This window comes from Tursiops truncatus, chromosome 16, assembly GCF_011762595.2.
Source record: "Tursiops truncatus isolate mTurTru1 chromosome 16, mTurTru1.mat.Y, whole genome shotgun sequence".
NCBI classification, from domain to species: Eukaryota; Metazoa; Chordata; class Mammalia; order Artiodactyla; family Delphinidae; genus Tursiops; species Tursiops truncatus.
The window spans coordinates 82,150,995-82,163,916 of NC_047049.1; the positions used below are offsets into that span (position 1 = coordinate 82,150,995).

General features: G+C 48.4%; 1 protein-coding gene across 1 annotated transcript in view; it reads left to right on the forward strand.

The window, feature by feature from the left end:
- ABCB10 (ATP binding cassette subfamily B member 10) overlaps window positions 1-12,922 on the forward strand; it is a 32,181-nt gene that overhangs the window by 3,411 nt on the left and 15,848 nt on the right. Inside the window, exons 2-6 of the mRNA XM_033841466.2 lie at window positions 4,275-4,475; window positions 5,246-5,448; window positions 9,170-9,304; window positions 10,065-10,211; window positions 11,197-11,332. Coding sequence (XP_033697357.1) covers window positions 4,275-4,475; window positions 5,246-5,448; window positions 9,170-9,304; window positions 10,065-10,211; window positions 11,197-11,332 — 822 coding nt within the window. The remainder of the gene's footprint in view (window positions 1-4,274; window positions 4,476-5,245; window positions 5,449-9,169; window positions 9,305-10,064; window positions 10,212-11,196; window positions 11,333-12,922) is intronic.

A 12,922-nucleotide genomic window follows, 5' to 3' on the forward strand; every position in this document is an offset into this window, starting at 1 on the left:
GTCTGCTGGACAGGAGCACCCGACGCTCTTGCCTTGCCCAGACCTTTGTTCTCCAGGTCACTCCACGAGCCTGCGAGGCTTCCTCACCCTCCGCTTCCTGCTGGCTGTCAGCCCCCTTCACCTCCTGCCCTGTCCAGCTTAGCTAGATGCCGGGCTAGCTCAGCCTCCAGCCTGCACCGGGCCTCTACTCCTTTGTTCCCTGTAGACACAGAAAGCTCCTTTCCTCCTCTGTCCCACCCGTCAGAGAGTGGAGCTGCTGGCAGGGACACGGGTCATTCCTGACGCCTTGCGGTGACAGCTGTAATATAGATAATAGCGGATACTTACTGTTTACTAGGTACTGGGCACTGGGCCAGAGGCTTTACGTGTGTGTGTGTGTGTGTGTGTGTGTGTAATTTCTCCTCACAACATTTCTGTGAGGGAGGGATTCTTTTTATTGCTATTTGACAGATGAAGAAACTGAGGCACAGAGAGTTTGAGTGACCCACTCAAGGTCAAACAGCTAGATGGCAGACCCTGTCAGTCCCAACTTCAGAACTGACCTTCCCAACATACTTCCCAAATCTGAAATTCTCAGGTCCTATAGAATCTAGTTCTTAAAAATATCTGCAGTCCTTGTCACTGTCCGTATCCCCTCTGCCCCTCCCCGTTTCACCCCAGTTCCCCTCTCGCCTGGATCAGGGGAGCCTCAGGTCCTTTCTTTTCACTCTGCTGCCAGAGTGGATCACGTAAAATGCAAATCTGACTGTCTCACTCCCCAGCCCGAGGCTCTTAGGCCTGCCTTGCTGCAGAGTCCCAGTTCTACTTTAGAACCCGGAGCCTAGTATGCCTCCATTTTATTTCTCAGTACTTCTCTGCACCAGAGTCCCTGTTCCAGCTTTATCCTGCAGCCTTCCTGCTCCCTGGCTGCCCTCACCCCCAGGCGAGGCCCCTGCTGTGTTCTTGGCTTGGAATGTGAGAAGAAGACAAGCTTTGTCTCAGAATGTGGTTCTTCAGTGTATGAACTGGGTGACCTTGGGCAAGCTCCCTCACCTCTCTGTGCTTGAGTTTCCTCTCTGGAAACAAAAATGAGGGTGATAAAAGCATTGTTGGAGAGAGTGCATATCAAACGCTTCAGAGAGTGGTGGGTGGTTGGTGCCTTAGTACTTGAGTGACACGGGGGTAGCTGCACCTGCCCAGCACAGTGAGCAGACGAGTCATTAAAAGATCTGTCCCGTATCCAGTGGTGATAGACATGCTTGAGAGCCTCCTCCGCCCCCCAGACCTGTCCATCCAGGAGCTGTCTACCGGCCACAGCCCTTCTCCCAACAGCCTCTGTTTCAGGTTTTCCATCCCCCTTCTTTTGGAGGAGATTTCTCTTATTCTTTGAACGCTGTGATGCAGTAGAATGAGGGTAACGGAAAGATACTTGAAGATACCTGTCAAGAGACAGATGACAGTTGCTTGGGACCCGTCAAGCAAGGATAGGAACAAGCAAGATGCTTAACCATGGAGAAAAGGTGGGGAAGAGTTTCCAGAAGGATTATGGTATACTTGGCTTGTCGGGTTTGGGGAGGAATCAGAGATGATAGTTGTGGCGCAAATCTACATGATTCATGAATGTCCGAGATGGTGCTATGTAGTAAAACCTTAATTAACAGGAATCCAGCCCACCCAACGCGGAAAAAAAAATTTAACTTTTGTATACATTCAACTTGTAGAAGAAAGAGGCAAATGGCAATAAGACAAGCTGTCAATCGTTCTTTGTTTTTGTTTTTTTAATAAAAAGGAAAGAGAGGGGAGATCCTGGAACGAATTTTGATTCAGCCCAATTCCTTTCTCTTTGTAATCATTATCATTACTGTGTAAGAACTAGTGTGTGTTCATGAGATACAGGTTCTTATTTCGGAGTTGTAACTTTGAGTTTGAAAACTAGAGGCGGGAGGGAGAGATGGACCTTGATGGCACTCTGCATACATTACACTTACTGAAGTATTTGCCAAAGGGAAGAAACAGACCAGAGAAGCTGGCTGCTGATGACAGATGAAACAGGCCTTTCGGGTTAACCCCCGGCTCGCCAGGCCACTGCTTTCTGGAGCAGCCCGTTTGCCACGACCGTGCCCTGCAGAACCCGAGCTACACTTGCCTCCTACACCCTTCGGGCTTCCAGTCCCTCTGAGCACTGTCATCAGGAACACGCGATTTGAAACAAGACCCCGGGTCTTAAAGCAGAAGGAAATGGCCCTTGGCCAGGTTCACGTTATGCAGTTCGGTTGTGATAAAAGGGGTTTTCAGCCAGTCACATGGGCTTTCTGGCTCTGGTAAAGGAGTCATTGCCACACACGGACTTCCTGAGCCACCAGATCTTACGATTCTCTTTAGGCTGTTGTCGAACTCTGATACGCTTTCATGCCTCCTTTGCCAAAGTTCAGTTTATTTGTTCATTCATCCAACAAATATTTATTGAGCTTTTCCTATATACCTGTCCCTGTAGGCAGTGGGGATACAACAGTGAACAAAACAGACAGAAATCTTTTATCCTACTGGAGAGAGACAGTAGACAAGTGAAGCGTTGGGAAGTGCTGGGAGGAGAACGGAGGGCGAGGCTGCTGTGTTTGGGTCTGTATTAACAGATAGGACTGCAGAGCAGGCCGAGGGGAGGCCATTAGAAGACCCCCAGGAGGGGAGAGAGTGTGTGCAGTGTTCCCGACTTAAGTCAGGCTCACATTCCTCCTACAGCTCTGTTTGCCAACTGAACAACCGGTTCACACTGAGTTCGTTCTCTACTCTTTTTATTAATGTTTTGTGAAAGTAAAGCCTTTCACTGAAGTGTGAGCATTAGGCAAGACACAGATAGAGAAGCTGTTTGCAGGGTGTTGGCAGCGCCCATTCCCCAGGGCTCAACCCTCATTGTGTCCACTTGGGGTTCTCGCCATTGATTCTCCAGTGATGGAGCTAGCTGGGCCCCAAGCGGGACCAAACTCAGAAGGTGCACAGTGGCACGCGCCCTGCCCCAGTCACTTGATGCCACTCTTCAGAAGGAACCTCTGTTACTTGTTTCTTGCTACTCTCCTGGAGATATTCTGTGCATTCATGAGCTTGAAAATCAATAAGCAAAAAAGTGCCACAGATGTTAACATCTGTGTCCTGGGCTTTTTCACTAACAGTGTATCTTGGTGGATGGCTTCATGTCTCTTCCTATAGACTCACCTCGTTCTTTTTAACGACTGCATAATATTTATAAAATAAATGCTCCATAATTGATTTAACTTTTCTCCATTAATGAACGTTTAGGATATTTTGAATCTTTTGCTGGGATAAGCAATGTCATAATGAACACCCTTGAGTGTACATTTTTTGCATACACATATGGGAGTGTATCTGTAAGTTAGAATCTTAGAGCTAGAATTGGTGGATGAAAGGGAATGTGCATTTATGTTTTGACTGATTAGATCACATCGCTCTGCCATTGCAACTGTACCAGTTTGCACACCCACTAGCAGTGTAAATGCTTCCTTTCCCACAGCTTTACCAACACCATGCTGTCAAATTCTTTGATCTTTGCCAGTCATTAGATGAAAGTGTAGTGTAAATATGCATTCCTCTTATTAGGAATGTTGTTATCTGATACATGTTGTTCCTAATTGGATTTTCTCGATATTTTCTTTTCTGAAAAGATACTGTGTCCTGTGTCTTTTTTGTTTTTAAGCCGTGTGAACAGTTGTGTTCTTACATGTTTTATTATCATGCTCATACTCTGGTACTTTATCTCCCAGAGCAATAATATTAAGAAGGAACGTATCACATGTGTAATGGCTGCCCATAACTGCTTTCCAAAGGTTCAAGTGTTTTGAAATATTAGACATAATCAAGAGCTTTACCTGCATAGTTTGATCTTCAAGCTAAGATACAGTTAGATGCCAGGAAATAACAGTGTGTAGCACGAATGTAGGAAAAATGTCATCTCGGGAGGGAGGCCAGAACGGATTTTTGTGGTTAGCTGTCAGTTACTCCTGAGGAAGAAGAGAGCAGCAGACCAGGGTAAAGCAAAAGCCGTCTTGTCTGGGTACTTGGGGACGATCAGTGCCCTTACAGTCATCCTGCCTGATCTGGCCCCAGAAACTACTCGGTTCTTCCCTTTAGTCAAGGGTCCAGGAGCTAAAGGGAGGAGACTCCCGGCATCTGAGAGCATCACATGATCTGAAAAGTTTATTCGGGAAAGAAGCGTGATGAACTCAGCACCCTGCCCCTTGGCCGAGGCACCGATGAACCGGAGAGTTGCTTGTGTTTTCCAGCTGCAGTTGGGTTTCTGACGGTGTCCAGTGTCATCACCATGTCCGCCCCCTTCTTCCTGGGGAAGATAATTGACGTCATTTACACAAACCCCTCTGCGGACTACAGCTCCAGCCTGACCCGCCTCTGCCTGGCGCTCGGCGGCGTGTTCCTGTGCGGCGCCGCGGCCAACGCCGTCCGCGTCTACCTCATGCAAACGTCAGGTGCCACGACCCACCTCCTGGGCCACATGGGGTGGGGGTTGGGGGGCGGATCTCGTGGGTTCCCTGTGCTCCGGCCCCCATGTTGTCCTCTCTTCCTCCACCGCGTGGGGGACAGGGCCAACACGGGGCTGGGGATTGTTGTAGATCATGTGCTCTGTGCTCAACCTGCCTCTCCCGTGAATTGGAGCGCAGTCGCCTGTGTGCCTTCCGGGAGGTTTGAGTGAGGCGGCCGCAGAAGCCGGGCGCCCCGCGCTGTGCCGCCCCTGCAGGCGGAGCCGGGCGATAGTGGTCCGTGTCACTGTGAGGCTTGCTTGTTAGTAGGCGGTGACACCACAGTGACGCTAGAGCCCGGCACACCCGACTCCAAGTCGGTTGCTGGCCATTTAGCTGATGAAATACTCTGTAGATAAGTAACCAGTTCTTGCCATTCGAAGTTAAATCCAGGAAAGGATTGCGAAGGAGAAGCAAAATTAGCTTTTGAGAAGTTAAGGTCGTAAAACTTCTCTGTAAGTTATACTTTACGAAAGTCTCTTGGTCACATTCCGTTTACTACTGTATCCTGTTCTCGGCATCCTCGGGCTGTGGGCACCGAGAGGAGATCGGTGCTGGTCAGCAGCGCGTGCCGATCAGTGCGCCCGGGCTCCCACCGCACCCGAGCCGGCGCAGACAGGCCTCCGGGGCTGCGGCTCAGAAGAGGCGCCGACCTCGGGCCGCGCGGCTGCGTGTTAGCGGCTGAGCCCAAGCCGACGCCACTGCTCTTTGCCTTGCAGGTCAGCGCATCGTGAATAGGTTGAGAGCTTCGCTCTTTTCCTCGGTTCTGAGGCAGGAGGTCGCTTTCTTTGACAAGACGCGCACCGGAGAGCTGATCAACCGCCTGTCCTCGGACGCGGCCCTGCTGGGGCGGTCGGTGACCGAGAACCTCTCGGACGGGCTCAGGGCCGTAGCCCAGGCTTCCATTGGCATTGGCATGATGGTATGTCGGCCCGGCTGCCGGGGCGCCCTGCGGCCGGGGCTCGGCCCGCGCCCTCTTCTCAGGCGTGAGGTGCGCTCCGTTGAGCTGTTCTCATCACTGTCGCAGAGGCCGCGGGGACCTGGAGCAACTGCTTCCTTGGTGGCACCTGCGCCTTCACTTCTCCGCCATGAATTCCTGTCTGGAGAACGGACCGTTGGCATTTAGAAAAACTTACCTTGTTGCCTGGGTTTTCCGAGAACGTGTGAAAGTGGTGGGAGGGCCCTCGGGTCCTGAGTGTGGGTCAGAGGAGGGGTGTCAGTTCCGTCCCCAAAGGCAGGAAGCTGCCACTGCCGTCTGGATGGGATGGACGCCTCGTTTCCTCTCCTCCTCCTATCAGGAGCAGGTCCCCTCCTGCACGCAGGCAGCTCTGCCCTCCCTTAGGGGAGCCCACTCCACCAGGCCCGTGTCCCTTCCTTAGCTGGGGGCTTGAGCCCAGCTCCCTTCTTCACACCAGTGGTCTCTTCAGACCTGCGCGGCTGCCCGGTAGGAATGTAGTGCAGGCCACGTGTGCCAGTGTACATTTTCTAGTAGCCACGTTTTAAAAAGCAAAAAGAGGGAATTACCTGGCGGTCCAGTGGTTAAGACTCCGCACTTTCACTGCTGTGGGCCCGGGTTCAATCCCTGGTTGGGAAACTGGTACTAAAATCTTACAAGCTGCGTGGTGTGGCCAAAAAAAATTAAAAAAAAAAAAAAGCGAAAAGAAAGGTGAGGTGAGATTAATCTTAATAATTTTACTTAATATAAACAATATTATCAATTCAACATGTGTTTAATATAAAAATTGTTAGATATTTCAAATTATTTTTTCATATTAAGATTTCAAAATATAGTGTGTTTTCTTTTATAAATTTATTTATTTTGGGGTCTTAGTTGCTTAGTGCAGGTAGTTGCAGCGAGCGGGGGCTACTCTTCATTGCGGTGCACGGGCTTCTCATGGCGGTGGCTTCTCGTTGCGGAGCATGGGCTCTAGGCGCACGGGCTTCAGTAGTTGTGGCTCGCGGGCTCAGCAGTTGTGGCTCACAGGCTCTAGAGCGCAGGCTCAGTAGTTGTGGCACACGGGCTTAGCTGCTCCACGGCATGTGGGATCTTCCCAGACCAGGGCTCAGACCCTTGTCCCCTGCATTGGCAGGCGGATTCTTAACCACTGCGCCACCAGGGAAGCCCCCAAAATATAGTGTGTATTTTATACTTACGGAACACTTAAATCTGGATGCTAAATTTTCATTGGGAATACCTGATCTGTATTTAGATTTCATAAAATTTGTGGTTGAAAAAGTATATTAACATACCCAAATTCCCAGACATTCTTAAAACTTTACCAATAACTAAATAGAAATGGAATCAGTTTTTAAATTTAAATTTTAATTAAAACTAAATAAAATGTAAGGTTTAGTTCCCTAGCACACTGGCCACATTTCAGGTGCTCAGTAGCTGTGAGAGGCTGTCATCTTAGCACAGTTCTAGACCCCTAGAATGAGGACGGTGACTGATCTTTTCTCACAGGTGGAAAAGCCTGGGTTTCTGTCCTGTGTCCCACAGGGCATTCAGTCCAGAGCAGAAGGATATGTTGAGCCTGTAAGATCTGACATACAGAGTGGAAGACAGCTTTGAAATCTTATGTATGCCCAGCCAAGAGAGAAGCAAAACTCTGGGAAAGGGCCCTCCTGAACTAAAGCACCATTTCCAGATATTAATAGTCCAGGGCTCAGGAAGAGCTGGGAACCTCTTTTTGTAGCAGGTGAAGAGAGTCCCAGTGTAGGGCAGGTGGCTCATCAGGGGGAGGGAGCCTTAGTACCTTGAGCTGCATAGCAAAGTACCACACCTGGGGGCTCAAACAACAGAAGTTTATTTCCCGTGGTTCTGGAGTCTGGGAGTCCCAGATCAAGGTGCTGACAACGTAGGTTCGTTCTGAGGCCTCTTCTCTTGTCTTGTGGGCAGCCATGCTCTCGCTGTGTGCTCCGCTCACAAGGCCTGTCCTCCGTGCTTGTGGGGAGAGAGCTGACTCGCTGGTGTCTCCTCTCTTAAGGACCCGAATCCTATCAGATCAGGGCCCCCGCCCTTATAACCTCATTTTACCTTAACTCCTTCCTTAGAGGCTCCATCTCCAAGTCCAGCCCCATTGGGGCTTAAGGCATATGAGTGTGGGGGGGACACAAACACTCAGCTCATAGCAGGGCCTCATAAGGGGGCATCCCCTGGGACCTGGCCTTTAGCTCTGGAGGAACAGAAGTGTGCTTTGTTTCTCATGGGCTCCCTGGACCTGACTATGGTAAGCCTGCTCCCAAGAACCTAATGATGTCTGTACCATACTGCCAGTTTGGTAATTTACGTTCGGGGGTCTCCCTCCCACCATTAAGATGTGTGTCCTGATACTCCAGCGCTCCTTGTATGACAGCACCCTGCAATATTCTTCAGAAGGATATTTCTAAGCGTGGAACCGGAGCACGGGGAGGGAGGGTTCTGAGCCCGTCCCCAGGGCCTGGGGGGCACCGAGGGATGCTCCTGCCCCCCGTGCAGAGGGCTTGCTTGGGCTGTGCTGAGACCTGCCTGGGTGCCTCGCTGCCCCTGCATGTGTCCTGTGGCCACTGCCATCCCAGCGTCTGCTTGTCTGCTCAGGGTGGGTCGTCCCATGGATCAAGGTGCTGAGCTCATTGCTGCCTCAGGGCCTCTGTGTACTTGCTCTTCCAAGACCACATGTCCCTGTGGTTTCTCTCTCTCTCTCTCTTACCTGTTTGCTCTCCGACTCTCATCTTTGCTGTCCCCTTGGATGAAGCTCCATGTGGGTCAGTTATCTCCCAGGTGCCTAGAATAGTGTTCGCTGCATGACGGCATTAGGCAACCAATGAGTAAATAAGTGAATGATTGCGTGCTTCGTCCTTTACTTTACATTTCAGTCTGCAGCTTTTCCTCAGCATTTTAGGAGAGCCTTGTACTGATGATACTATTTTATAATTAATAATTTGTCGAAGAAATGCTAGTACCATTTAAAATACAATCACCTAATTGCAGGGTTGGCTACGGGAAAACCACACTGTGTTACTTCCCCTTCGAGCAACTCCAGTTGTTAGGAGACTCCTCCTTTTGTTGAGTCTAGATCCATCCGACTGCGATTCCAGTCCTCTGAGCCGCGGAAACAGCTCTAACTTGGTTGTTACACCCCCTGCCAAGTCCTCTTTCAACTCTGTCATATGATGTGGGTATTTTTGGTCTTGCTGCCACCTGAGTCATTTCAGTGAGATATTGCTCAGGTTGTTCAGAGCCCTTGATCTGGACCTGAATGCAGAACTCCTGGTGAGGTCTGGCCAGCGTGGAGCAGAAGGCGGCCTCCTTCCTCTGCTCACATCCTGCCCCCCTTCTCTGTCGGTGAACAGCGTGGCCTGATTTACACAGCACTGGTCCTGCGTTGTGTCAGTAGTGGTGCAGCAGTGGAGGGTAAAAGAGCCCCACCCTTGCTTCAGCAGCTCTCTGTCGCGTCACTCCTGTGTGGCAGGCTGAATATTCATGGGGCTTTGTGAAGATTGAAAATGTTTGAAAAGTTCTACCAAAACTGGATGTACGATTTTGAGACAGCAACCTTTAAGCCTGCCTGTTAATTTCAACACACGCACACACTTAGAGCGGGCAGTGAGAATGTCTTGCTACTCTGTGTAACACAATACCTTTTGGCTTTTGTTTTTGACAGTTTTTTGTCTCCCCTAATCTGGCCACTTTTGTTTTGAGTGTGGTGCCTCCAATATCCATCCTTGCTGTGCTTTATGGCCGATACCTACGGAAACTGACCAAAGTCACTCAGGACTCCCTGGCACAAGCCACTCAGGTAAAGGCCCCTCCCTGGTGTGGTCTCCACTTGAATGAACTCAGAGCCAGGGTATCGGTGGGCAGACCCTAAGGGATGTGCTGAAGCTTTTCAAAAAAGTACTTCCTTTTCCTTACATTAGCCCCCCGGATCTTAGCAACACAAAGTACTCTGCCTTCTAGACTAGATTAGTACCCACACCTCAGCGTTGAGCCCACTTGACTGTACATTGTGTGAACTTCTTACTGTCACTATTTCTTATAGGACGAAAAAGCTAATTATATTCTGAAAATAGTTTCTGGATGATACTCTGTCCTTCATTAATGAATAAGGGTAGCTTTGTAATGCTATCCAGTATTGTCTTTTTTAAAAATTAAAAATAACTTATATTTTCATGTTACAAAACCATGCATATTTATGAAACTAAAATTTTGAGAATATAAAGAGAAAAAATAACATGCATAATTCTAGCTCTCAGAATGAATGTTATTAACATTTTGGAGTCTATCCTTTTCATCTGTCTTTTTCACTACGTAAAATATATGTCTTTATCTATCTACCTACCTTCCCATTTATCTCTTTATCTACCTATATATATGATGTGTCTATGTATAAATATATATTTGTTTCCAAAAACAGGATTGTTTATCACATACTCTGCTTTGTAATCTATTTTTGACTTAGTTGCGTATCATGAGCAGCTTTCTATTGATAGTATCTTAAAAATGAGAACCACATTTTAATTTTGCCTCCCTCGAAATATATGTATTATTTCTCCCAGCTAGCTGAGGAACGTATTGGAAATATAAGAACTGTTCGAGCTTTTGGGAAAGAAATGACTGAGATAGAGAAATACACCAGCAAAGTGGACCATGTGATGCAGTTAGCAAGGAAAGAGGCATTTGCTCGGGCTGGTTTCTTTGGAGCAGTAAGTAGATCATTTTGGAAAGAGTGGAAAGGGTAGACGTTATGACTGGGAGGGGTTTTTATTCTGTGAATCTTGCCATACGTAGAAAATACTTCTCCCTCAAGAGTAAGAATTACCATCCTTAAAATATTTTTGTGAAGGAGGAGGAAAACAAGTAAATGTAATTAAAAGAAAGGTGGTGAGACCAAGACAGTGTGGGATTGGGCACTGATTCTCAGAGTGTGGTCCAGACCAGGCATGTCAGCTTCACCTGGGAACTGGTTAGGCACACCAGCTCCACTCTGGATGTCCTGAATTGGAAACTCTTGGGATGGGGCTGGCAATCTGTGTTTTAGCCCCAGGTCATTCTGATGCAGGCAGTTTGAGACCCACTGAGGATTAACCAAAATAATCTCAGTGTATTTCAAGAAGGAAGTATAAGAAAATTGATCACGTTGATCACAATGAACTCGGGTAGGACACCGAACTAGAAAATCACCATGATGGCAGATTCATAATATGTTCAAACTGGAAAGAATGTTAGAGGTGATTCAGTAACGGCTTTGACTTAACGGATAGGAAGCCCCAAGGAGGCAGCACTTACAGAGACCACGCACCTAACGCAGGTCAGGGCAGGTGAGCGAGATGCAGGGCTCTAACTTCTCAGTGCAGCCTGCCCAGCCCAACACGGTACAGTGTACTGATTTCCTCCAGTTAGGGAAGGCCTCCTTACTATCATTTTTCTCCTTTGCAAATTGATTAGACTGAGTAAAATAGGAATCTGATGGGTGACTTAGTGTTTAGGTTTCTGTGTTAATGAGATTATTTCCTTCAATACTGTGATATTTCAAAAGTATTTTTAAATTCAGATTAAAACTTACTTAGTATTTTGGAAAAATCTTGCTTGATGGTGAAATGCATAAAGGGAATTATAGGCCATGCAAATGCTTTTTGCATTTGGCGACTTTGGTTCCCACCTGACTTCTGTGTTTTCTTCCCTTGACAGACCGGGCTCTCTGGGAACCTGATCGTGCTTTCCGTCCTGTACAAAGGAGGACTGCTGATGGGCAGTGCCCACATGACAGTGGGTGAACTCTCTTCCTTCCTAATGTATGCTTTCTGGGTTGGATTAAGCATTGGAGGTATATAATTTAAATAGGCTTGGGAATTTACAAATCAAAAATAGGGTTATAGTTTCTGAAATGAAAAGTTAACTTTCCCATTACTCCACCTCTCATCAATTAACTAACTGCAAAAACCTCTCCTAGAATGTTACTCCAACTTGACTTTGAAAGAAAGAGCAGAGATACAAGTGGGATCCTCCGTGGGGTCTGGAATTTCCAGGGTTTTGCAGGCCCCCCGTAGCTGGTGGAGCTCCGGGTCTCACTGGAGCTCTTTCCAGCTGCATGTAGGGCAGCCTGTTCCCTTTCACCGTAGGATGGATGCTGGGGAGGAAGGATGGTGTGAACAGACATGTACAGGAACCCCCGTCCTCTGGTGGTGATGCTTCCATGATGGGCAAGTCACTGGTGGGGAGTAAAGTTCCTTCTGTACAAAGTCAGCCATGTTCAAAACTAGTGAACAATCACAAATATAAGTGATAAAGTACATGAAGCACAGTTGCTTGCTTTTGTCAAGAGCCTCTCAGATGAGCTTTCATCGTCTACTTCTGAGTGAAGGGAAGCAAGACCCGTGGAGTCTGCGAGGTTTTCTTTTCCGTAGCTTTCCTGAGGCCCCAGCCAGCTGGGAGCAGATGATTTCCTGCTTTGGAAAGGATGGAAAGGTTAGATAAACACTGAAGTCTGGTTCAAGGAGCTCAGGTATCCCATGGGGGTCACCTCAACCCGACACTCTTGTTGTTTTCAGGGTTTCAGGGTTTTCTACTGGTTAAAGGTATAGACTTTTCCTTAGACATCTGCAGGCAAGTGAGGATGTTTTCTGGACTGAGATTTCCAGAGACTCCTTTAAAAATAGCATAATAGTTCCTCTGGCTGGTCTTGAAAACAAACCTGATCAAGACACTTCCGGGTGCTGAGTGACTTGGGATGCGAGAGGGCCAGTTCAGGAGGACAGAGCAATGACAGTGTTTCTCTTTTCTCTCCGTCTCTTGGGTTGGGCCTGTCGGGCTGTAGGCTCGCACACCCGTGTGGGTGGGTTCCTTTCAGCCTTTTGTCCCACCTCAGAGCGGACTTGTCTGCCGCCACCTTCCCTCTCTGTGGCCTTCCTGTGCACGGTCCACGCTTGACCGCTGTCAGCTTTCTTCCTGCCCCCCCCAATCTTGAGTTTTCTGCCACATTTGTCTTGATCTTTCTTAGTCCCTCTGCTGACACCTCCTTTTTCCCATAGTACTTGACCTGATAGACACTACCTCTGTTTTGGGGTGTTCTGCTGCCCTATCTTTTGTCCCAGGTTCATAGCTGTGTCTTGCACAGAAATTGGTTGGAAACACAGTTCCCGTCCCCTGGGAGTCAGTTACCTCCCCTGGTCACAGATGTGCTGCTGAGGCTTTGTCTGTGCTTGAGATTTCGGGGGGCTCGGCCTCCTGAGCCACAGGCCACCCCACAGCTCTGGTTGATGGTTCCTGCCGTCTGGAGGTGGAGAGAGGAGTGAAGTGTGGGCGGGACTGTAGGGACCTGTTACAGGTTGAGTTGGGTTTTAAATGTTTTTGTGAAGCTCACTGTTTAGAGTGATTCTGTAATGAATCTGCAATCAAGAAATCCTGTTTTATTTAT